Genomic DNA, 22,911 nt, shown 5'->3' with positions numbered 1-22,911 from the left:
GTTCTGTGGGATCCGGCCGCGCTGACACTGTTAGCTCTCCTGATACGAGGGTCTGATCAAAGCAGCTCATTCTGCCTGACCGACTTCCGCAGGATTAGGGATTAGAGGCGGGAGGCTCCCAGACGGAGCAGGGATGGGACGCCGTGGAGGCCGGACGGATGGAAAATGCTGCGGGAGGGGGGTCATAAGGTGCTGGCAGAGAACATCTCCAGAAACAGCGAGATGAAGGGATTTACAAAACAGAGGAGTCAGAGTCTTAATGAGAGGAGGAGATCAGGAGGAGATCAGAAGGACATCAGGAGGTCCGGGCCTCAGAGGAGCATGAAGGACACGGGTCCGGACGGCTCGTCCTCTCCGGACCACAGCCAGGAACGGTCTGAAAAACGGCCTGAAAAATGGTCGCCGTGGCAACCGCCTCCACGCGCGGACGTCCGGAGGCGTCGGAGATCGACGGTCGGGACTACACCCCGCCTCTCGCCGCAGGAACGGCTGGGATTGGCTGCGTCCGGGAAGACCCACCTGTCGGGGACCGGCCAATCACGGTGGGGATGGGGAGGAGCCTAAACGGCCGCCAGAGGTGAAGAGGGACATTTCACGTGCTCGGTTATTAAGGCGCGGAAGGAAAAATGAACGAGGGAGGAGGAAGACAAGAGGAGCTGCCCAAGTACTTCATGATACATGTGTGTGTGTGTGTGTGTGGGGGGGGGGCAGCAGACCTAAAGGTCCTGCCCAGAGGTCAGAAGCAGGCCAGGCTGAAGACACACCCAGCAAACTCCTCCTCCCTTCGTGATCTTCGCACCTCCGCAGGCTCCTCGCAGGGTCGGCCAATCACATCAAGTCCCACCGGTTCGTGTGTGTCACGGAGGCAGGGAGGGGGCCGTCTACACACACTCCCTCGCACACACGCACACACACACACGCCCACACACACACACGCGCTCTCTCTCTCACACACACACACACACACACACACACACACACACACACACACACACACACACACACACAGCGACGGCATCATCCATAATGACAAAGCCATCAGACCCGTCCAGCTGAACGGCTCTGCCGTCGCCGTGGATACCGCCATGTTCAGCGAGACGTCGGGTTTCTCCTGCAGATCAGCCGGCCGTGCAGGAGGAGGACCCCGACCCCGTCGCCCCCCCATGACCCCCCCCCTCTATCACTTCTCGCCGGCAGCCAATGGCGATCCAGGATGCGGTCCCGCTGTCACAGAGACAGTTGGCACGGAAACAGCACATTACACCATCGTCCAACCCCCTCCCATTCCTTTGTCGTCACTTCTCCCCTCCCTTCCTCCTCCTCCGCCTCTTCTTCCTCCCTCTCTACAATGTTTTTCAGGCATCGCTGAAATCTCAGCCTCTCCGTCCGTCCGTCGGCGTCCAGAAAGCGGATCGTGTCCGGCCGCCGGGGCTCGGGTTCCTCCGGCCAAATCTCTATTTCATCATCACCATCAAGTAAAGATGGCGCTGCTCCTCCTCTTTTCATCCGGCGTGTTTTCACCAGCGACTCTCATGATTTAGTCCTGACCATTTTCCCTTCTCTCTCTCTCTCTCTCACTCCGCTGACTCCTCCCCTCCCTCACTGCTCTGCGCTCCCTCTCTCCGCTCTCTCCGTCTCTGACACACACACACGCACACACGCACACACACACACACACACACACACACACATATATACACGCCCTCCACCCCCATCGCTGCAGTGTCTCCACTGCCTCGGAGCAAACAAGAGAGGATATCGAAGACAGGGGTTTTAATCAGACCAAAAGAAGGAAAGGAGGGGGGGCGCTGAGGGACGGTGGGACGTTTGTGTGTGTGCGTGTGTGAGTGCGTGTGAGTGCGTGTGAGTGTGACACCCTGTGAAGAGGAGGAAGATGAAGCAGCAGCAGGACTAAAAGGTGGATTTCTGCTCGTCTGCAGTGTCTGTCTCTGCTGTAAATTGATGCTGGCTTGTGAACACGGTAAGACTGAACACTCTCTCTCACACACACAACCACACACACACACACACACACACACACACAGACACACACACACACACACACACACACACACACACACACCTCCGTGATCACAAAGCTGGCCTGTTTTGGACACAGAGGATGAGAAAGATGCTATTCGGTTACGCTGGCACTGCTGAGGGACGGAGGTGGGGTGCGGTGGGGGTTAGGTGCAGGGGAGGGGGTGGTGTGTGTGTGTGTGTACGTGTGTGTGCCGGGTGTCTTCAGGACTGTGTTTTCAAGATGAAATCGGCGAAGGTGATGTAGCAAGCTGGCAGCGAGGCAGGCGTCTGCTCCGGCCCCTCCTCCATCCTGCTCGCTTGGCACATCATGGAGGGCCTCGGCCTGAACGTGGCGCCGCTGCACGTCACGGCGCTATGTAGGACAAGTGGAGGATGCATGAAAGGTGTGTGTGTGTGTGTGTGTGTGTGTACGCGTCCGTGCTGAGAGGCGGGAGACGGGAGGGCGCTCATCACATACCGTCAGGGGTTGGCTGGCGTGCGGCAGGAGGCCGGTGGCTCTGCAGGGGAGATAACCTCCACACCGGGATCCATTTTGGCTCCATCCTGGGTCTGAGCCTTCCTGACGGCGATGGCCGGCCTCAGAACCTCCAGAACCCAGAGAACCTCAGCCGCCAGTAACCTCACCAGAGAGACGACGATCTCTTACATACACACACACACACACACACACACTACTGCCCCTCTCCTAAATCAGAGCTCCACTGTATTCAGTGTGTGTGTGTGTGTGTGTGTGTGTGTGTGTGTGTGTGTGTGTTGTGTGTGTATCATGCCAGAAAGATAGAGAGGGAGAGAGGGATGGAGATGGGTGGAGGGGCGGAAGAGTGGAGGGTTATAGCTGTGGAGATGTGGAGGGATGGAAGGATGGAGGGTTGGAGGGGGTGGAGGTGCCGGGGGTTGAACAGAGGGAGGTAGATAGGTGGAGAGATGGAGGGATGGAGGAGTGGAGGGTGGAGGGGTAGATGGATGGAGGTTGATGCAGCGGATAAGAAGATGGCAAGAGGAGAAGTTTAAAGCAGAGTTGATGAGGAGGACTTATTTGTTGGTGGAAAGATGGCACTTCCATGTTTCCCCCTCCTTCCTCCTCCTGGTCCTCCTGTGGATCATGTGACACAGAAGAATGCTGGATGTGTCTCAGACGGAAGCCCTCAAAAGTCTGACCTGACAGGAGAAAAGATGGTGGACAAACTCCAGGAGCTTCCGCTTGGTTAAATGGAGGATCATACTTCACCTGACCGCCTCTGACCTCCTCTTCCTCCTCTTCTCCCTCCTCTTCTTCCTCCTCCTCCTGTTCTTCCTCCTCTTCTCCCTCCTCTTCTTATTCCTCCTCTTCTTCTTCCTCCTCATCTTCATTTCAAAGATGCGTCGCTTTGGTTTCTTTGTTCTTCAGTCTTTGGGCTTTGGGATCTCCAGAGGAGGTCTTTGTCTCAGTGAAGTTGGTCTTCTCCGCATTGGGCCGTGGCCTCAGGAGTTGAACCATCAGCGTTTGGAAAGACAGGAGAGCATAGATGATATGAGCCGGGGTCTGACGTGTTTGAAGGTCCTGCACGCCAGACCTCTGGTCGTCTGTGAGTCTCCTCCCGGCTCCATCTCCCGGGTCAGATGTTTTCTGCGGGACGTCGTTCTTCTCCATCGACGAGCAGTGTCACAGCTCCCCGTGACAGAGGCGGCGGTCAGATCGGTTATTCATGCCGGCCGTGAAACACACTTCCTCCTCTGCGGCGTGTCAGGAGAGACGAGAGCGGCTACGCTAGCTGGCGCCTTCCTGTCACCTGGTGCCACACCTGAAGCAGGAGGCTTCTTCTTCTAACCCTAACCTGCAGGCAGAGAACCAGAGGTTCCCACGTTGTGTGAATGCAGCGTGGTTTCAACCCCCCAGTGATCCACCTCCATTCCCCTCCACTTCCACCTCCATCCACCTCCACCTTCAACCCCCCAGTGATCCACCTCCCTCCACTTCCACCTCCATTCATCTCCATCTCCACCTCCACCTTCAACCCCCTCCACCTCCCTTGTTCCTTGTCTCCGTCCACTCCAGTGAGTGACATGATGCCAGGGGACAGCGGGGGGAGGGACGGAGGCTTGCTTGCTTTTTAAAGTGACAGCGTCTGCTCTGGCAGCGTGTGTGTGTGTGTGTGTATGTGTGTGTGTTTGGGGGTGGGGGGTTGGTGTCGCCGTCTGCTGCACTTTCAGCTGTGGTTCACCTTGGAGTTGAGAGAACCTGCAGAGCAGGCTCCTCGGCTGCCTCCTCCCGTCAAAAGGGTCTGAGTGGCCGCTCAGCCGACGGTCCGTCCAGCCAGCCGGACCGGGACTCACCTGCCGAGACCGCCGGGCCGGAGGTCGAACCCTGGCGGCCATCTTTTTTGATGGGCCGTTGCCATGGCGATGGAACGATAAATAACTGAACAGCCAGGAAACGTCACTTTTAATTTGATGTAAAAAAATACTTCTTGAAAGTAATGAGGAAGATCACCAGCCCTTCTCTCCTGCCTCCTCTTCCTCCTTCTCCTCCTTTTCCTCCTCTTCCTCCTCCTACCCTTCCTCTTCCTCTTCCTCCTCCTCCCCTTCCTCCTCCTCTTCCTCCTCCTCCCCTTCTCCTACCCTTCTTCCTCCTCTCCACCCGCCGTCACACACAGGAGCCGTCTGTTTTCCTGAGGCCAGGAAGTGCGAGGCCTTTTCCTTCCAGCGCTCTGATCTGTGTGTGGGGACAAAAAGAGCAACTTTGTGTTCCAGTGCACACACACATAACAGTAGTCATATGACAACAAGGACGTGGTGTGTGTGTGTGTGTGTGTGTGTGTGTGTGTGTGTGTGTGTGTGTTGGGGGGGCTCATTGATAAGGGTAAATTAAAGGGGCCCATGGATGCAGTAGGTTTCTTGTTAGCACGCCGCCCACCCTGAGTCGTTTTCCCAGAAAAGAAAGCTGGCGGCGTACGGGGGCCGGCGCCCGGCCGGCGCCCTGTCATGGAAGGCGTGCGGGTCACTACGGTCGCTCCTCCTTTGCCGCCTCAGGTGTGAGTGTGTGTCCCGTGAGCAACAGTCGTACGTAAGGTGTTCGGCTCCGCTAGTACATGTCCTTTCAGGGTCTGGCGCCGCCCTGCTGGACTCACGGTGTCTGAGTGAATAATTGAAGGGATGCTGCCACCCGTATTCTTGCGGTGGCGTGAATGGACGCTTTGTTGCATCAGCGGCCGAAGGAGCCGCTCCACTTATCCAATCAGCGGCTGCTGATCACATCTGAGTCCCAGGAGGTGGGAGTCCTGAAGAGGAACCTTCAGCTAAGCTGCTGGACCACATGGATGGGAGTGGAGATCAGCGGGAGGTCCCGAAGCTGGCTGGACATACACGCACACACACACACACACACACACACACACATTGTGCAGCAGTTCTCCGGTGTCCATCTTGTGCCCCCCCCACCGTGGATCGGACGGCCCCCCCCGTGGCTTCGCTGCCACACAAACGGGCCATTGTGGTCCCGGCCGGCCTTGTGACTCAGTGTGACCCGCTGGATGGGAGGAGAAGCAGCACACACTCCAACAACGCTGAACAGAGCGTTATCACCGAGTAGCATCCATCCTACAGAGAACCCCCCACTGCACACACACACACACACACACACACACACACACACACACACACACACACACACACACACACACTCACACACACACACACACACACATAGCCCTCTCCAAACTCTACACGCCGGCGTTCAGAAGACAGGAGAACACTGCCCGCCATTGTTCCCCCTGTAATGACTGAGCAGCGTCCTCGTACGTGCACGGCGGACGGCACCTCGCTCGCTCGGACGGCAGCTCGCTCAAGAACGCGCTGCCTGACCAGGCCTTTCTCAGATGTTCCTTTGCAAACCTGCAGTTTGAGGAGGAGCTGCTGACGAGACGTCCGGCAGAGCTTCTTCCTTTTTAGAACACACTGAATTCCACAGAGACGAACTTTCGAATAGAAAACCCAATCGACGCGAGAAGAGTTTTACCAGCTTTCCTGGCACAGCAGCGGAGCGGTCCCAGTCCTCGACCGCCATCTGACCCTCTGGGTTGAATGTCGCCGTTTGCAAAGCAGAAATGTCTGCCCTTCAAGACACAGGACTGCGACTTCCAGTTTTGGTGCAGGACAGTCGAACAATGACTTTGAGGATGTGGGAAATGTGATGGACGTTAGCATCTGGGAGGAGAGGCCGAGCGCTTCCCCTCTTGGTCGGCCACTTTTAGGGCCCTTCGCTCCGAGTTCGCACCCACCCAACTTTCCGGCCGCACACATGGCGTTGGGGTCGGCGGCGTTCACCCGGCCTCTCGCCATCCAACGGCCAATCCTTGCATCTTTCAGAGAGCGGCGGCGTCTGTGACCTACATCTGGTCCGGCTCTGAGCTGTAGTGCCACGAGCGCTCAGCTCCGACTCGCTCGTTCGCAGGCCCTAACCCTAACCCCGGTAGCATCACATGGCCAGAGTCATTTACAAGCAGACGGCGTCAGGCGGAAATCGTTTCGCGGCTGCCAGATATGGGACACGGACATCTCACATTCCACCATTTTCCTCATCGATGACCTGAAGCGGCGCCTTCGGCTCCCGTCAATCTGTCCCAGCTCCCAACGCAGACGCAGGAAATCAGAAGGATCAAGCAGGCGTGATGCTGGAAGCCGGTGGGATAGTTATGAGCTGGACGAACCGGCTCTCGATTGATTAGCGTTTGCATCTCGGAGGGAGGTGAAGGACTACGGCTTCATCAATGAAGCTGCAGGAATGGAATGACGTGCAGAGTGACTCAACACAGAGAGCTGATTGTTTGCACTTCACACACTTGTATGTGTGTGCGTGTGTGTGTGTGTGTGTGTGTGTGTGTGTGCGCGTGTGTGTGTCCATCAAATCAGTGTTGGTCATTCTGTTCTATAAAGTGACACATTTGACAGGTTTACAAGTGAATTATTTTATTATTTTATAATAAATAAGTTACATAATTCATATATACTCTCTCTATATATATATATATGTATATATATATATATATATATATATATGTAATTTATCCTTTCTTAATCCCTTGTGTGTGTGTGTGTGTGTGTGTGTGTGTGTGTGTGTGTGTTTATATTTAAGTTTTTGTCCATGCTGGGAGTCCAATTAATTCCAGGTCCTTGAAAAAAAAAAATGTCAAGGACATAATTAGTCGTTGACTTTGGGAGTTATTCTAAGGTGGACCAGCTGTTGGGATCCGGAGCTCCTGCAAGTTGAAAATGACCTAGAACTCAGAATGGAGGGTTGGACTTCATGAGAGGATGAAGGTGTAGCTTCAGGACGAGCTGTGTGGACTGAGGATTTGAGTTTGTGTGAAAGGCACACTTGCTTTGTTTGTTACCACCCAGATGTTTCAGCTAAGTGTTCCAGGGTGAACATCTGGCCCGTGTCTTCTCAGTAAAGCCCCCTCATGGTTTTTCCTGCGTGGATGCAGCCACAGACCCACAGACCCGAATCTCTACCCTGGCCTCCGGTCTGAGGTTCAATTCTACTCTGGAGCAAAAAGCAAAACACTCAAATTCCACTCTCGTCCGAGGAGCTTATCTGATGTTTGTTTTTGAGAGTGAAGGAGTTGCCCTCCGCCGCGCACCAGTGTGAGTCTTCCATTGAGAAATCACACAACGTCCTGGACCGGCTGCGACCCGCGGGCCGGAACGGGACCCTCGAAGGGGAACGGGGAAGGTTCTGGCTGAGAACCTCCCCGAAGCGTTCCGCAGTGAGGGAGGAGAACGTTCGGCCCCGAGCAGAAAGTGCTGCAGTTAGCTTCGGCGATGTACATTAGCGGCGTGTTGGGATGAATGGTGACAGAGAGAGAAGGACGTTTGGAGATGAAACCAAGCTGAGGTCAGGAGTGATCTTCTCTCCGCTGAGTGAAACGCCCCTGTTGACTGTTTTCGAATGGGCGGGTAAAATTCCGATGACATGTTTTGACTGTCAACAGAATCCTGAGCTCTCATCGCTTGTCAAGAGAAGGACGGCGAACTTGACCTCCAGCTGCGAGCTGATTTCTTCTGGCAGGGTCTGCGGTGAAACAGGTGACCTGTTTTTGGCTCCGCCCCTAAAAACAAAACATCGAACCCCCGCCCGCGCAGGAATAATGAAATCAGCGCTTCCTGAAAGAGGATCGCTGTCCGGGAACCGGTTTAACCCCAAATCTGATTTGGCTTCATTGCTTCGCTAATTTTTCCATGAATTCTTCTCCTCTCGGTTTCCAGTTGGTCTCCAGCAGCTGCTCCCGTCGGCTCTGTGGATCCAACGGGTGACATGAAGCCGTTCGCTGACTGGAATCCCCATCGGTTGGGAGACTGATGGGATAAAACATGAATGCGTCACTTTTCAGGTGGTGACCCTCACAGGTCAAAGGGCTTCGGCGTAGGATCCGGGTTTCTAAGCGGCGATCCTCAGGGGGCCGCGATCCCCCGCCGGATACCGAAACCACCGTCTCCCGCCGCCCGAGGTCCGCTCGTCTCCAGAAGCCCGTCCGGAGTCGGCTCCGGGTGGGAAACCGAAAAGGCCTCATCCAGACTCTGCCGACGGCGGCGTCCCAGTCTCCCGGGGCTCCTCACCATCGGCAGCTTCCATCGCGGAGGCGGCCAGAACGCGCTTTTTATTACCTTTGCACAAACAATACGCTTCATCACGAAACCCGAGTGACGGCAATGCCGGCCCGATGGGGGGGCGGAGGCCTTCATCCGCAGCGGGATTGGTCCGTGGCCTCGCGTCTGACCACTGCCCCTTCCCTGAGTGAGCTCAGGTTCCGATGTAAACAGGAAGTGGGTCGGAGGTTGATAATCTCTGGATGGGGGGCGTCATCGTGTGTTGTGGGTCAAAGGTCAACCTGCCTCACACTGAGCGTGAAGGACGGCACTCCGGCTTCCTATGTCTGAGGCAGGCCAATTCAGACGGGGAAGGCTTCATTCAATCCCTAGTGAAACGCAAGACATGCACCCATACACACACACACACACACACACACACACACACACACACACACACACACACACACACACACACACGCTACATGCCTCATTCATAAACCATTGCCGGTCGGTGGAAAGCTCATCTGCGCCTTTCACCTGCCTTTTTTTGACGTCACGGACGTTCCATTGAGAAAAGCGCCGACACGTGAGCCGACTCTTATGCAAGCCGCTCGGCTCGGCTCGCAGCGCAGCCCCACCTGCCTCTTCTTCTTCTTCGCCGCCCGACACGGACACAGCGTGCGCTGTGAGCTTCGCCCTCTCGGCAGGTCCGTATTTTCTCATCTGATATCCGAAGGTCAGACACAAGCAATGCCAATCAACACATCCCGTCTAGCGGAAGGTGTGAAAACTCAAATGTCACACAGGTGAAGTTGAAGGCCGGACGCGGCAGAGGTCTTCATCTCATCGGGGCGAGATGAAGCGCCCGCCTCGGCTCGGACCGAGGTCGGATCCGACCCGTTCGTGTTCTCGTCTTTGATGAACTCAGTCCCTTTCCGGAGCTCGGGAAATTAATAGCCGGAGCTGAGCTCTCCGCGGGGCGTGTGCGCGAGTGTGTGCGAGTGTGTGGAGGGGATCGTGTGTGTGTGTGTGTGTGAGGCAGACGGCAGCAGACGGGAGTAGAGTGACTCGACCCGGTCTGGGCTATCTGCTTACCTCAGGGCCCTCACGATACGTCGGGTTGAACGGGAGTCGCCCCCCCGCAGCCAGGACGGGTGTCGCCCGATCAAAACGACCCTTATTTTTCTGCCCAGGTATAAGTTACGGCAGGAAGGTCATGCCTGCAAATGCACCAGCGACTGACGTACGCCTTTGATTTTCTCAGCGCCGCCTCCTTTAGCGATCATCCCTTCAAAATAAAAGCGTGGACGTGCCAGCGGAGCGTATTTGTGAGAGAAGAAGCCCGCGACGCAGCTTTAAGGAGAAACGGCGGCGGAGACGCAGCCATGTGTGCTAACCGGTTTGGCCGGCTGTGCCATTTTCAGAGGGCAGGCAGGTGCCTGCAGCCAGGAAACAACCCCCTGTGTTTGTGTTGTGATGCTGTGTTATGCCTTTGTTCTGCTCTGTTTGTCCCCCCGTCTTTTTGAGAGGTCGGCAGAGTGCAGTTCGCCCAACAGAACTAGGTCGAAGTATTTCCCATTAGCGAGCTCTGTGTTTCAATACACACTAACGCACCCTGGATCCGCCTTCACCACACTGACGTTTATTTTTCTGTTTTTTGGTGGGCTTTAAACATACCACGTGACCCAAAGCGGCGTTTTACCAATGTCCCGGGGCGTATTAGGGACCCAGCTTTTGGCTTAATGAATAAAACTGCTCCCTCTTGAGCAGCATGGAACAATAAAAACAAAACAAATACTCTGGTGGATGTTTATCCGCTAGAATCTGACGGATAAGAGCGCAGATGTCTGAGCGGCGAGGAGAGGCTTTGCGGCCGTATGAAAGCTTAGCGGGCACCTGCCGGTCTGAGCCTGTTTCTTTCTGCTGAGATAGTAAATAAGCGTTTCACCTGACGCGTAGGGACAAACGCGGGCTCGGAGGGGCCGGGGCGTGAGGCTTCTCACAAGCCTTATTGGCTTTCGAGGAAACGCACCACTCTAGCCTATCTTTCGCGCCCCCTCCTTTGGCTCGGTTCCGGACGTGCGTCCCACCTTGGGCGGCCGGGCGTGGCCAGGTCACATCCAACATGGCCGGTCCCTTCTCAGCTGACCGCAAGACAGGAACCGCAGTCTTCTTCTGTGATGATTCACCCGCTCAGTTGAAAAGGATCACTATTAGGACTCATGACCCATGAGGAAATTGGCCCAGCTTAGCACGAAACATCTTTCACACATGCCTGCACCTGAACGGCTCTTCAGCGAACACTTCGGCTTCACTTTCTTTAATCCGCACATAAACAGGGCTTCAGCTGACGCTAACAACCAATGGAATTCTCATGTTTTTTTTGTGCTGGCACTGTCGGTGCAGTGTTGTTAGGGCCATGGATGTTGTTGGTGCAGTCATGTTTTGCTTATTATGTTACTGTTGTGGTCGTTGTGAGTGTTGTCTGTGTTTTTGGTGTCGTCAGTGATGTGGGTGTCATGAGGGTTGTTGGTGTTTTTGTTGTTGTCGATGTTGTGCGTGCCATTAGTGTCGTCTGTGTTGTCAGTGTTGGTGTTGTGGGTGTCGTCAGTGTTGTTGGTGTTGTCACTGTTGCGGGTGCTATTAGCGTTGTTGTTGTTACTGCTGTTGTTGTTGTTGGTAATGTTGGGGAGAACATGGGGACAACACAGAAAGCTCCCCTGGGGAATCTAACCAGGGGCCTTCTTGTTGTGAGCAGGAGATGCTAAGACGCTTCAGGCTAATATTTCCCCAAGTGTTAAGTTCACAAAGTTTCTGTCGCTACTTTGGACTGAAGGACGCAACAAAGTAGTTTGGCCTGTGTGTCATTGTGTTCTTCTTAACAGAAACCGAGTGTCACAGGGTGCCGGAGCGGCCTGATTCCCCTCGGTCCCCGAAGGCCTCATGCAGTGCAGTGACGCACAAGAGGGTGTTGGCCTCTCAGTCCAAAGACTCGTTTTCACGTAGAAAACGAGTTTTCCGAAGGGGTTGCGAGGTCGGTCCTTATATTCACCTGTTTCCTCTTCTGTGTTGGCAGGCTCTGGCGGCCATCAGTTTTCCGGGGGGGGACATCGCGCCGCAGAGGAATCGGGTGGAGCCGAGCAGGCGGATGACCGCAGCGGACGGACGGACGGGGGCCACGCGTCGCGAGAGCCATGTGGGTGGAGAGCGAGGGTGATTTCCTGTTTGCACTCTGCAAGCCCAGATCCCTTCTCTACTGACAAACGTAGATCAGCGCCCCCCGCTCCTAGCTTCTCCCTGCTATGAGCCCCGGCTCCCTCGGCTCCGGCAGGCGGTCCGAGCTCAGTGCCAGGCGCTGCGTGGGCGTCCCGCGGGTCAGGACTCACCCTGCACCCCCGAGCCCGGAGGATGAGACGTTCTTGAGAGGTGGCTCCGAGAAGTACCCGTCCGCCTGAAGCCGCTCCCCCTGGGAGGTCCCCCTGCCTTCTTCGCCCGCCGACCCGGCCGGCGCCCGCTTCTACTTTGCGACCCTTTCTTTTTTTACTATCCGGCCACCTCCTCCTGGTTATAATCCCGGCCCTCCACGCCGCCGCCGAGCAGCAGCACGACTTCCTCTGTGCTAACCACGTGGCGGAGGACCATGGGATGCCGTCAGAGTTCCGAGGAGAAGGAGGCGGCGCGGCGGTCGCGGCGGATCGACCGCCACCTGCGCTCGGAGAGCCAGCGGCAGCGACGCGAGATCAAGCTCCTCTTGCTCGGCACCAGCAACTCCGGCAAGAGCACCATCGTCAAGCAGATGAAGATCATCCACAGCGGGGGCTTCAACCTGGAGGCCTGCAAGGAGTACAAGCCCCTCATCCTTTACAACGCCATAGACTCGCTCACGCGCATCATCCGCGCCCTCACCACCCTGAAGATCGACTTTCACAATCCCGACCGCGCCTACGACGCAGTGCAGCTCTTCGCCCTGACGGGGCCGGCGGAGAGCAAGGGGGAGATCACGGCGGAGCTGCTGGGGGTCATGAAGCGGCTGTGGGCCGACTCGGGGGTCCAGGAGTGCTTCCAACGGTCCAACGAGTACCACCTTGAGGACAACACCGCGTACTACCTGAACGACTTGGATCGCATCTCTGCCCCTGAGTACATCCCCACGGTGGAGGACATCCTGCGGTCCCGTGACATGACCACTGGCATTGTAGAGAACAAGTTCACCTTCAAGGAGCTCACCTTCAAGATGGTGGACGTAGGTGGGCAGCGTTCGGAGCGGAAGAAGTGGATTCACTGTTTCGAGGGTGTGACTGCCATCATTTTCTGCGTGGAGCTCAGCGGATACGACCTGAAACTCTACGAGGACAACCAGACGGTAAGAGGAGTGGCTCTTTGAGAACTAAACAACCTCTATTTGCGTCTTCTGTGGGTTTTTTTCCAGGAACATTTAAATCACACCAAGTGAGGTGGCATTTGACGAGCGGGCTCGGTGAGCGTACCGTGCCAGAATAGGGTCACACTGTCTGTCTGACTGACGGCAGACAGACAGACAGTGTGACCGGCCATCTCCAAATCGAAGAATTAATTTAAGGCCACATTTCAAATGAGAGAGAAAGTTAGTGAAATCATCGATTTCAGTATGCCATCTGTTATTCGGAGTAATGTGAACAAGTGACGCTAACCGGAAAGCGCAAACTCACTTCAAGGCACCCGGTGACGAAGAAGCTTAGGGTTTGACCAAAAGGGAATTAGACCATCGCTATCAGTGAGGCTAGCTTAAAGTTAGCTCTGAGCTAGCTTAAAGTTGACTTTGACCTGCGCTCTGTCAAGCTGTGCAGATTCAGCATCCCTTGTGATATCACGAGTGGGAGCCTCATTTCTTCTTCCAAGTTCCACCGAGTTGAAGGGACAAGGCGTTGTTTCCTGGTGGTGTATCTTTCCTCTCGGGCCAGGTCCGGGTCCGGGTCCCGGTCTGGGTCTGGGTCTGGATCCTGGTCCCGGTTGAGGGCCGGGTCCTTGTCTGGGTTCCGGGGTAGGGCCCGGTCCAGGTCCGGGGCCGGAGCTGGGTCCGTGTCCGGGTCCAGGTCCGGACCAAGCGCAGGATTTGCAAAGCAAAGGTGCGTCGTGGAGAAGCTTCCCAGCGCCGCACGTCTGGCTCCGGGATGCTTTGCATGAGGACGGAAGCCGTCTCAGGAAAAACAAAATTGACTTGTGCCGTGCCAACATCTGGTTAGAATGTCAGGAGGCCTGAGGTCATGTTGGAAGAGCTGCTGAGGCTCCTAGTGACGACAGCCCGGGAAGAAAATCCCTCCCAATCTCCTCTTGAAGTTAAGACCGGATTCTGGTGAAGATAGAAGATATTAACTGGGTCCTGAAGGGATCTCCTCAGGTGAACCACTTCTCACAGACATCTGACGGGCCCTCTAATCCAGATTAGATTGTGCCGGATGAGAAATGGAGCTCCCGACTTCGCTGCAGTAGAAGGTGATGGTGGCGTGAAGATCCGTGGACGACGCTCTCACAGCCACGCAGACTGAGGCCAACCGCGGCTCCACCGGCCCGCCGGAGGGAGTGCGACGGACGTTTCTTTGCACGGGCCTGAGATTCTAGATGATTGCAAAGGTTTATAGATTGGGACCTAAAATGAGAAACCTTCTGCTCCCGTAACATCAAAAAGAACAAAGAAAGGGACTGAAGAAGAACCTCACGAAGAACAGAATACACCAACGTCAGCGGGCGCCTCCAAATATTCAAGTTTCAGGTGTGGTTAGGGTTAGGGTTGGGGTTAGGTTCCCCTCGTCCTGATCTAGCCGGGTGGCCGTGCCTCCTCGCCCATAACAGCATCTGCCGATCACGATTTAATTGTCAGCGGGAAAAAAGAAAACCCCACTTTTCAGTCAGAATTTTAGTCGCCGGCCGCAGGCGGGTGGCGGCAGTGGGACGGGTCGGCGACTTCGGCTGTGAAAGAGAAGAACGCCTGCCTCCGTCCAGCTGGAGTCTTCGGTTCAAAGGGTGGTAAAGGTCGGGGAGAGACGCAGACGGACGCTCTCCAAAAGGCCGGAGTCCGGATCGGGATCCTGGAATCGTGAGCGTCTCAGCGCCGGCCTCGGACCCACCTCTCCAGCCACGAGAAGATGAACCTTCTGACCAGCGGCAGCTGATGATACAAAGAATTAACGGTGGGGTTTGTGGAAGTGAAGCACGTAGCGGCACGGGCAGCAGATGCCCAGAAGGCCAGTCAGCTACACGAGCATCATTTCCTGCTGTTCTGAAGGTGTCTCCGGAGTATGTGTGTGTGTGTGTGTGTGTGTGTGTGTGTGTGTGTGTGTGTGTCTTTTCATCAGCTCCGTCCCATTCAGCTACCACTGCGTGTGTGTTCTCCACACACCCACTTCACACGCTCGTCTCCACTCCCACGTTACTCCGGCTGTGTTTATTGAGAGATTCATTCTGGCCTTCTGGAGCCTTCATAGCTGGGGTTCTGTGGCCGCGGGCGCCGGTTGCCCGATGTGGTTGAAGTGGGTGAAACGCCGTCAGCCGTCCCCGGCGCGGCCGGGAGTAAGGCCTGGGATGAAGAGTTGTCTTTGTTTCTTATCTTTGCCTTCACGGTTTTGGAATTCCAATCATTTCCTCTGGAGGCTGCGTCTCCTTATCGCCCGGCAGCAGCGGGCGTGGCAGCTTTCTGCTCATGAAGGAATAACCTCCCGGAATAAATCGGGCTACTTTTAGTCCCAGGTAACCGGTGGGGCGGCGCCGTGTCCAGGCATCCCTCCGTCTTCTGCTTCTTTGTAGGTCGATGGAGGAGAAGGGCTCCGGGCACTTCCTGTGAGCGACAGGAAGTCACAGGTTACCCCGTTGGCCCGGAAAAAGGGGGCGTAAAGGAGCGAAGGGTAGGGGTTAGGATTAGGTTATCCTATGAGTTTTTGCAGGATAAACATAAGGTCTGAGGAGAGATGAGCACTAAATGAGTCGACGTAGGAGATGTGAGGTTGGACCCGCGAGCTCCGGCAGATGGAGGAGGCTTCTACAGGAAACGGGAGTTCACAGGTGTCGAAAAGAGTCTTCCTGGTGGGTGGGCGCCGGGGGGGGGGGGGGCTCCAGGAAATCTATTTGATCCCGAAGCCGGAGCTTCCCGGTGCCGTCGCCTGCCGCCAAGTAGAAATGGAATAGGAGTGAAGTTAGCCGGGCTGCAGCGCCCAGCCTTACGACCACAGGCCTTACAAGGAGCTCCTTTGTCCTTCAACAATCGCTGCTCCGTTCCTCGACCATTAGGACGGGAAGTTGATGCGGTCCGCCTGTCCCCGCCGCGTTTAGACAAGACGCCTCGGCGCTCATCTGATTTAGCCAGATCATGGAAATCTGAGGCTGTGTGTGTGCACGGATGACCATAACTAATAAACAAAATAAGAAGTGCCCTCCTACCTGCCTCCATGCTCCTTCTGTAAACATGCTTCAAGTCCAAACCAAGCCCCCCCACATCCACGTCTTACGGAGGAGGTTTGGCGCTTCGGGTCACGCCGCCAAGCCATTGGTTCAGGAATGCGGCTGAGACATGCGTCAAGATCAAGAAGAAAGAAGCGGAAGCTTTCACAGCACACCTTAACATGATCCGCATCAAGTCCACTGGGAGAATGTTGCAGACGGAACGTCTGAGCCGAAGACGGAGAGCGCGGAGTTCGATGTCACCTGCGCTAACGACCCTGATGACATCTTTGGGGTTAGGGTTAGAGCCACCGCTTCAGGCCAGGACTCTCCATGATCTCCACCTGAAGGACCAGGGCCGCTCCTTTCAGGTCAGCAACGTCCGCATTCTGGCCAGAGAAGACATATTGTAAGAGAGACATCAAAGATGGCATTTACTATCTGTGAGAACATCAAAATATGTCTGTGAATGGAGGAGGACCCATGGATCATCAGCTCCACCTGCAACACTCAGGTCACCCAAATTCCACTGCCTGAGACTCAGTCCAAGGGATCTCACAGCTTGCTGTATTTAGGTTGGTTAGTCGGTCGGTCGGTCTGCCGGTCGGCAGGTTGATAGGTAGGTAGGTCGGGAGGTAGGCCGGCCGGTCGGTAGGTAGGTGTATGGATGGATAGATAGATGAGATAGAGCTCACCTCTTTGACTGACCTTCTGCCAAAATGAATCCCTTTTGGATTTTCAAGGTGAATCTTCAGCAGCTCATAATGGTGGTGTTGAACCTTCACATGTGGACGTGGATGTCAGCTCTTCACCGGGGATTTTTTCTTAAATGAGAAGAAGAAAGACCACCTTGAATGGAGAGCAATGGCAGGAAAAGGAGGTTCTTTCACAAGGATTCCATGGGACCTTTTCGTCTGTCACAATTAGAAGAGGACTTCATTTCAGCAGCATTTAGCCTTGACACACACACACACACACACACACACACACACACACACACACACACACACACACACACACACATGAATGAGAGACCTGGAGGCATGAAAGATGTTATCTTCTGAGGTGGTTACTGGTTCTCGTGCAGAACCAACTGGCTCCCCAAACCCTGACGTTCCACTGTGTCTGAGAAGGTTGTTGAGCTTAATATCTGAGTGAGAAGTCCATCTGGACTGTTGGCCTTCAGGTCCCGGAGTTTGATTGACAGCGGGGTTTACGCAGCCGCCTGACGGGGTGGCGGCGATACTGTCGGGGTCAGGAGGCCCTCGCCAGAGGAAATTCGAGGTGAGTTTCCCGCCGGCACCATCACTTGGCTGGTCCTCACCTTTAGAACATAGTCCAATGTCACGGTCGCCGGCGTTGAGCGGATGCCTGACTCAACGCCTGAGCGGCAAGGCGGCTGTGGCAGATGCTACGGATGCTACGGATGCTTGAGATGCTGCAGATGCTGCAGATGCTGCAGATGTCACAGATGCTGTGGATGCTTTGGTCGTGCTCAGATGCTGCAGATCCGGTAGATGCTACGGATGCTACAGATGCTACGGATGCTATGAATGCTCAGATGCTGCAGATGCGGTAGATGCTACGGATGCTACAGATGCTTTGGTCGCGGTGGATGCTCAGATGCTGCAGATGCTGCAGATGCTGCAGATGCTATGGATGCCTCAGATGCTACGGATGCTATGGATGCTGTGGTTGCGGCGGCCCGGAGCAGATGCAGCATCCGCTCTGGGCTGCTGGGGTTTGAATGCACCGGATGGAAAACACACCGTCATAATTACAGTACAACATTTACCCAGCGGCCCATCCCCTGATGCTTTTTCCTTTTTTTTCTCCTCTTGTCCCATCCCTGTCCTCATAATGAATCTGTTGCCATGGTTACTGTTGCTTAGCAACAAGCCAGTCAAATGCTCCTAATCCTGCGCTGTTGACAGTGAGCTGTGACTAGGGAGGGGAGGATGAAGGGGGGGAGTCGCGTGGGGGGGGGGGGGGGGGCAAACAGCGATAGTGGAGAGAATAGATATGAGGTGTGTATGTGTGTTTGTGAATGCATGTGGTCGTGTTTCTTTGTATGTGTGTGTGTGTATGTGCGTGTGTGTGTGTGTGTGTGTGTGTGAATGCATGCAGTTGTGTTTCTGTGTGTGTGTGTGTGTGTGTGTTTATGTGTGTGTGTGTGAATGCATACAGTTGCGTTTCTGTGTGTGTGTGTGTGTGTGTGTGTGTTTGTGTGTGTGTTTGTGTGTGTGTGTGTGAATGCATACAGTTGTGTTTCTGTGTGTGTGTGTGTGTTTGTGTGTGTGTGTGTGTGTGTGTGTGTGTGTGTGTGTGAATGCATGCACTTGTGTTTCTGTTTGTGTGTGTGTGTGTGTGTGTGTGAATGCATGCAGTTGTGTTTCTGTGTGTGTGTGTGTGTGTGTGTGTGAATGCATGCAGTTGTGTTTCTGTGTGTGTGTGTGTGTGTGTGTGTTTGTGTGTGTGTGTGTGCGTGTGTGTGTGTGTGTGTTTGTGTGTGTGTGTGAATGCATGCAGTTGTGTTTCTGTGAGTGTGTGTGTGTGTGTGAATGCATGCAGTTGTGTTTCTGTGTGTGTGTGTGTGCGTGTGTGTTTGTGTGTGTGTGTGAATGCATGCAGTTGTGTTTCTGTGTGTGTGTGTGTGTGTGTGTGTGTGTGTGTGTTTTGGGGGGTGCAGTGCAAGTCGATATGAAATAACTGAGGCTGATCAGCTGCAGCAGTCAGTGCATGTTGGGGGTGTGAAGGTCCCAGGTGTTTCCACCGAGGCAGAGACACCGGTCATCTGAATGTTTGACCAGAGCGGAGACCAGATGATGAACGGGGAGACACAAGAAACACATGGACTGTCCAGAAGCACGAAGGACCCCAGCAGAAGGTCCTTTGTGTGTGTGTGTGTGTGTGTGTGTGTGCAGTAGCTTTAATGCAATTATAGTACTCTCATAGACATAACAGAACAGTGTGGTGGGCAGGTAGCAGCCCCCCCCAGGTGGCGTCTCCTGTCGCGTGTGCTTTGACATCCTGGAAAAGGGGCCAGTAGGTCAACAGTGTTTAGAGGCCACACACACAAAGGTGAGCTGGTGCTTTGCTGTCATGTGAGGAAGAGGAGCCGCTTTGTGGACGAAGAGCCTCCTCAGCTTCTGCATCTCAGAGGAGACCAGCAGGAGGAAGCTTCAAGTGAAACCTTCTGGCCTAGGTTTGTAGAGCTTCCCTGTTGTAGGACGTTGCTCGTGGTTTCCGGGCTGCTGCTGGACACGATTCAGGAGCAACTACTCCGAGGAACGCGTCTCCCCGAGAGCAGCCGAGAAGCCTCATCGGACCTTCAGGGGTGATGTCCCCCCAGATAGTCGAGGTTGACTTCCAATCTGAGCTTCAGCGTGCCCCCCCTAGTATCTTCTCTTCTTCTCTTCCTGCTGCTGTGCGGATCTTGTGATTTGCTCAGAGCGTCGTGTTGTTTCTGTAACCTTTTCAACAACAGCCTCCCAGTCACAAGCTGCCGGCCGGATGCCACGTGCCGGCAGCTGCTGTCAACAGGCCCGTCCCCGCACAGGCCCCGCCCCCAAAGGGCGTCGGGCTCGGCGGGGGGGGAACTAAGGAAAAGTCCTCGCCTTGAACCCCGAGAAGAAAAAGAGGTCAGGGGATCGAGGAGTCGGACTTTGGGAGGAACCGGGGAACGCCGCCGCACCCGGCCTACTCTTCATTGCGAGGGTGATGATGCCCCGGCCCAGGACAGGCTGAGGGTTAGTGTCAGACAAAAGAGCGACGGAGGTCCTGATGTTCTCCAAGGTTTGACCCTGGAAGAATTTCTGCTTCGCTGCAGCCTGATCACAAACAGGTCGGTTTAGATTCGCCGGCGTGCTAGCGTTTGCCCAGTGCTGCCACGGCGACGGCTCTTCCGCTGCCCGATCGGTCGGAATCGCCTTCCACCATATTTCATCCTGCCCCGGAATCCAGAGCACACGTGGACGGGGAAGGAATGAATCCGAGGTGTTTGAAGCGTCGGCGGCCGAGATAATATGCGGGGGGGGAGGCGGGGGGGGGGGGGGGGGGGGGTCGGACCCGGCACTCTTTCTTCTCTACAATCGGTGTTGACATAACAAAGGAGGCGTGCGGCATCGGGACGCCTGGACGGCTCCTATGACGCCTCCACGTCCACCTTGAGTCCCGCCGTGACCTTGGGCGTTCGGCTTGAATAGGAGACGGTGTCTTTGCCGTGTTATTTCAGTGTCGGAGTTAACGCACTCTCATCTCCTCCTCCTCAGAGCCGCATGGCCGAGAGTCTCCGCCTCTTCGACTCCATCTGCAACAACAACTGGTTCACCAACACCTCCCTCATCCTCTTCCTAAACAAGAAAGACCTGCTGGCCGAGAAGATCAAGCGCATCCCGCTGACGGTGTGTTTCCCCGACTACAAGGGCCAGAACACCTACGAGGAGGCGGCCGTCTACGTGCAGCGGCAGTTTGAGGACCTCAATCGCAACAAGGAGACCAAGGAGATCTACTCGCACTTCACCTGCGCCACCGACACCAGCAACATCCAGTTCGTGTTCGACGCCGTCACGGACGTCATCATCCAGAACAATCTCAAGTACATCGGGCTGTGCTAGGACCTGACGCCGGGGCGGGGCCGGCGAGGGGCCGGAGGGGGGGCCGCCCGCCAGACCACCCCAGAGGCTCCAGAGGACACCTGCAGACAGGGAGGGGTTGAAAAAAAATGAAGACGAGGGACGGATGGGGGGTTACCCAATGTGTTTGCACTGAATTATGAGTATGCAGAAACACCCCGACACACACACACACACACACACACACACACATACACACACACAAACACACACACACACACACACATACACACACACAGAGTCCAGGAGCAGTCCAGCTGTTGTGGACTAACAGGTGGAGACCAGAACCGGCCCGCCGGACTCACAGGACCCAATCCAGGCTGATACTTCACTGACTGCTGACTGCTGTTACTTTTGTCTCCTTTTGTTTTTCGTTTTGTTTTGTTCTGGTTTTTTTTTGCCTGAAGAAAGAAAACAAAAAGTTGATGCTGCTTTAAAGAAAGAAATTTGGAAAAAAAACAGCAAAAAAAAAAAAAAAACAATGTTCTTCTTTTTTCACTCGAATCGCGAGAGCAGGAAGAAAAGAGGAAGAAAAGACGAGATGTCACAGGGTTTCTGCCTGAAAAAAAAGAAGAGGAAACCGCCACCGTCTAAAACTAAAGAGAAGCGCCATATTTAAGCCCCGCCCCCTCCCCCTCTATGACCTTTTGTGTTGGGCCACCGGGAGAGTCCACAGCGTTCTTCACCTCCGCTCCACCTTCCGGACAGAGACCAGACGTGCCAAGATCCGTTTGTAAATAAAAGCAAACCCATGGATTCCATCCCTCTTCTTCTCTTTGGTTTCCACAGACAGACACCTTCGACCTGCATGACTTTGTTACTTTTGACACCGACACCTTCTCTTCCACCGCCCCTCCTCTCCGAGGGCCCCTGATATATTCCCAGATTATATATTGAAGTCAAACACTGTGTACGTTTGTACAGCTGTCAGAGAGCCAGAATCTATAGAGTTATATCGGTGTAATAACGGTCTGAAAGACGGAGCCGCGGGGGGAACCCGCGGACGAGAGGGCGAGAGGCGTGGATCCCGAACCCTAGCGGTTTGACAAATAAGAGGGAGAAGGAAAAGGGGTCGGTGGGACGTGTACATAAACCCACAGTTCTCTCCGTCCACCCGAGAAGAGGAGCGGCCGATGGGAGGCAGGAGGGAAGAAAAAGAAACCCGCTCCTTCTCTCACCCTTTCTTTTTCAGGTGGGAGGGCGACGAGCAAACATCTCAGCTAAGGGCTTCAGGCTGGACTTTACAGGACCTCCGTTCCAAAACATTCAGAAGAAACTTCAGAAGACCAGAACTATGAATAAAACAACTTATGCAAATTTTCATGGTGTAATAAATGTGTTATTGGCCGCTGCTGTCGTTACAGGGCTCGTAATCTGCTGGTGTGTGTGTGTGTATGGGTGGGGGGGCAGACCAAGGGCCGACATCCCATAATCATCACACTCATTCTTCCCCTTTCTAACCAGCTCAAATGAAAACCACGCTCCATTAAAAAGGTCTGCTGTCACATCAGAGCTGCCGCGCGAATAATCTCCACGGTAACGGCCAGATTAGGACTTGGATTAAGCACACTGTCCAATCTGATTGGACAGCACAGACCCCTGATACGGGAGGGCAAAGAAGGTAATCTGTTAAAAATCACAATATCTGAAATAGGATGGGTGTATGTGTGTGTGTGTGCGTGTGTGTGTGTGTGTGTGTGTGTGTGTGTGTGTGTGTGTGTGTGTGTGTGGGGGGGGGGGTTACGGTTCCCTCCACGGCAAGACTCGAACAACAGTGGGAATCTGTTCAGGAGAGACAGTCATCACTGGGTTGGGCGGGGGAGGAGGTCTGCTGAAATCATGCCTTGTGACCGTCATGTGGGGAGAGACTCTGCCAACCATAGAAAACCACTGAGCCAGGAGAAGAAGAAGAAGAAGAAGAAGAAGAAGAAGAATAAGAAGAAGAAGAAGAAGAAGAAGAAGAAGAAGAAGAAGAAGAAGAAGGAGGACAAGGAGGAGGAGGAGGAGGAGGAGGACAAGGAGGAGGAGGAAGAGGAGAAGAAGGAGAAGAAGACGAAGAAAAAGAAGAAGGAGAAGAAGAAGAAGAAGGAGAAGAAGAAGCAGTCCTTACATCCATATCAGTGGAAGATGCAGAAACACCTGGATTGTCTTCAAGGAGGAGCTCATATGTGAGATGGAGGCAAAGAGGCAGCTTGTGCTGGAAAGAAGGAACATCTGTATCTGGAAGGCCAACTAATGTCAGCGTGAAACCCGATGA

General features: G+C 54.6%; 1 protein-coding gene across 1 annotated transcript; it reads left to right on the top strand.

Annotated features, from left to right (window-relative positions):
* Window positions 1-1,351: 1,351 nt before the first annotated feature.
* Window positions 1,352-21,975, top strand: gnaz (guanine nucleotide binding protein (G protein), alpha z polypeptide). The gene is made up of 3 exons (XM_086151663.1): window positions 1,352-1,981; window positions 11,687-12,973; window positions 20,292-21,975. Exons 2-3 carry the CDS (start codon window positions 12,251-12,253, stop codon window positions 20,634-20,636), a joined length of 1,068 nt encoding a protein of 355 aa, XP_086007789.1. The 5' UTR covers window positions 1,352-1,981; window positions 11,687-12,250; the 3' UTR covers window positions 20,637-21,975.
* The last annotated feature ends 936 nt before the right edge of the window (window positions 21,976-22,911 follow it).

This window comes from Fistularia commersonii, chromosome 9, assembly GCF_037954325.1.
Source record: "Fistularia commersonii isolate RoL2024-O1a breed Wild chromosome 9, RoL_Fcom_v1.0, whole genome shotgun sequence".
NCBI lineage: Eukaryota > Metazoa > Chordata > Actinopteri > Syngnathiformes > Fistulariidae > Fistularia > Fistularia commersonii.
The sequence above is the reverse complement of the archived record's forward strand: the minus strand, read 5'-3'. Positions and strand labels throughout refer to the sequence as shown.